Source organism: Temnothorax americanus, unplaced genomic scaffold (assembly GCF_048541705.1).
Source record: "Temnothorax americanus isolate GAGA-0224 unplaced genomic scaffold, ASM4854170v1 Scaffold445, whole genome shotgun sequence".
NCBI classification, from domain to species: Eukaryota; Metazoa; Arthropoda; class Insecta; order Hymenoptera; family Formicidae; genus Temnothorax; species Temnothorax americanus.
In genome coordinates, this window is record NW_027509597.1 from 6,002 (window position 1) to 8,057 (window position 2,056).

General features: G+C 31.5%; 1 protein-coding gene across 1 annotated transcript; it reads left to right on the forward strand.

The window, feature by feature from the left end:
• Nucleotides 1-296: 296 nt before the first annotated feature.
• LOC143903252 (uncharacterized) lies at nt 297-1,919 on the forward strand (the record flags this gene model as incomplete). Its single annotated transcript, XM_077416705.1, has 2 exons — nt 297-645; nt 716-1,919. Coding segments are annotated over 2 exons (911 nt in total), but the record flags the coding sequence as incomplete, so codon positions are not given.
• Nucleotides 1,920-2,056: the final 137 nt, after the last annotated feature.

Sequence of the window (2,056 nt, forward strand, 5' to 3'; positions counted from 1 at the left end):
CGNAGTTCTGCAAAATTTCATAAGTCCCAAAAAGTATTTTTTTTTTTCAAAAATCGGCAGTTCTCGCCGGAGTTCTGCAAAATTTCATAAGTCCCAAAAAGTTTTTTTTTTTTTTTTTTTTAAATCGGCAGTTCTCGCCGGAGTTCTGCAAAATTTCGTAAGTCCCAAAAAGTATTTTTTTTTTAATCAAAAATCGGCAGTTCTTGCCAGAATTCTGCAAAATTTCATAAGTCCCAAAAAGTATTTTTTTTTCAAAAATCGGCAGTTCTCGCTGTAGTTCTGCAAAATTTCATAAGTCCCAAAAAGTTTTTTTTTTCAAAAATCGGCAGTTTTCGCCGGAGTTCTGCAAAATTTCATAAGTCCCAAAAAGTATTTTTTTTTTTCAAAAATCGGCAGTTCTTGCCGGAGTTGTGCAAAATTTCATAAGTCCCAAAAAGTATTTTTTTTTGTTTTTTTTTTTAAATCGGCAGTTCTCGCCGGAGTTCTGCAAAATTTCATAAGTCCCAAAAAGTATTTTTTTTTTTTTTTTTTTTTAATCGGCAGTTTTCGCCGGGGTTCTGCAAAATTTCATAAGTTCCAAAAAGTATTTTTTTTTTTTTTTTCAAAAATCGGCAGTTCTCGCCGGAGTTCTGCAAAATTTCATAAGTCCCAAAAAGTATTTTTTTTTTTTTCAAAAATCGGCAGTTCTTGCCGGAGTTCTGCAAAATTTCATAAGTCCCAAAAAGTATTTTTTTTTTTTTTTTTTTAAATCGGCAGTTCTCGCCGGAGTTCTGCAAAATTTCATAAGTCCCAAAAAGTTTTTTTTTTTTTCAAAAATCGGCAGTTTTCGCCGGGGTTCTGCAAAACTTCATAAGTCCCAAAAAGTATTTATTTATTTTTTTTTTCAAAAATCGGCAGTTCTCGCCGGAGTTCTGCAAAATTTCATAAGTCCCAAAAAGTATTTTTTTTTTTCAAAAATCGGCAGTTCTCGCCGGAGTTTTGCAAAATTTTATAAGTCCCAAAAAGTATTTTTTTTTTTTTCAAAAATCGGCAGTTCTCGCCGGAGTTGTGCAAAATTTCATAAGTTCCAAAAAGTTTTTTTTTTTTTTTTATTTTTTAAATCGGCAGTTTTCGCCGGAGTTCTGCAAAATTTTATAAATCCCAAAAAGTATTTTTTTTTTTCAAAAATCGGCAATTTTCGCCGGAGTTCTGCAAAATTTTATAAGTCCCAAAAAGTATTTTTTTTTTTTATATCGGCAGTTCTCGCCGGAGTTCTGCAAAATTTCATAAGTCCCTAAAAGTAATTTTTTTTTTTTTTTTTAATCGGCAGTTCTCGCCGGAGTTCTGCAAAATTTCATAAGTCCCAAAAAGTATTTTTTTTTTTCAAAAATCGGCAGTTTTCGCCGGGGTTCTGCAAAATTTCATAAGTCCCAAAAAGTATTTTTTTTTCAAAAATCGGCAGTTCTCGCTGGAGTTCTGCAAAATTTCATAAGTCCCAAAAAGTATTTTTTTTTTTTTTTTTTAAATCGGCAGTTCTTGCCGTAGTTCTGCAAAATTTCATAAGTCCCAAAAAGTATTTTTTTTTTTTTTTTTTAAATCGGCAGTTCTCGCCGTAGTTCTGCAAAATTTCATAAGTCCCAAAAAGTATTTTTTTTTTCAAAAATCGGCAGTTCTCGCCGGAGTTCTGCAAAATTTCATAAGTCCCAAACAGTAATTTTTTTTTTTTTTTTTTTTAAATCGGCAGTTCTCGCCGGAGTTCTGCAAAATTTCGTAAGTCCCAAAAAGTATTTTTTTTTTTTTTTATCAAAAATCGGCAGTTCTCGCCGGAATTCTGCAAAATTTCATAAGTCCCAAAAAGTATTTTTTTTTTTTTTTTTTAATCGGCAGTTTTCGCCGGGGTTCTGCAAAATTTCATAAGTTCCAAAAAGTATTTTTTTTTTTTTCAAAAATCGGCAGTTCTCGCCGGAGTTCTGCAAAATTTCATAAGTCCCAAAAAGTATTTTTTTTTTTTTTAAAATCGGCAGTTCTCGCCGGGGCGCAAAAAATTCAAACCCAAAAATTTTTTTTTTTTTTAAAA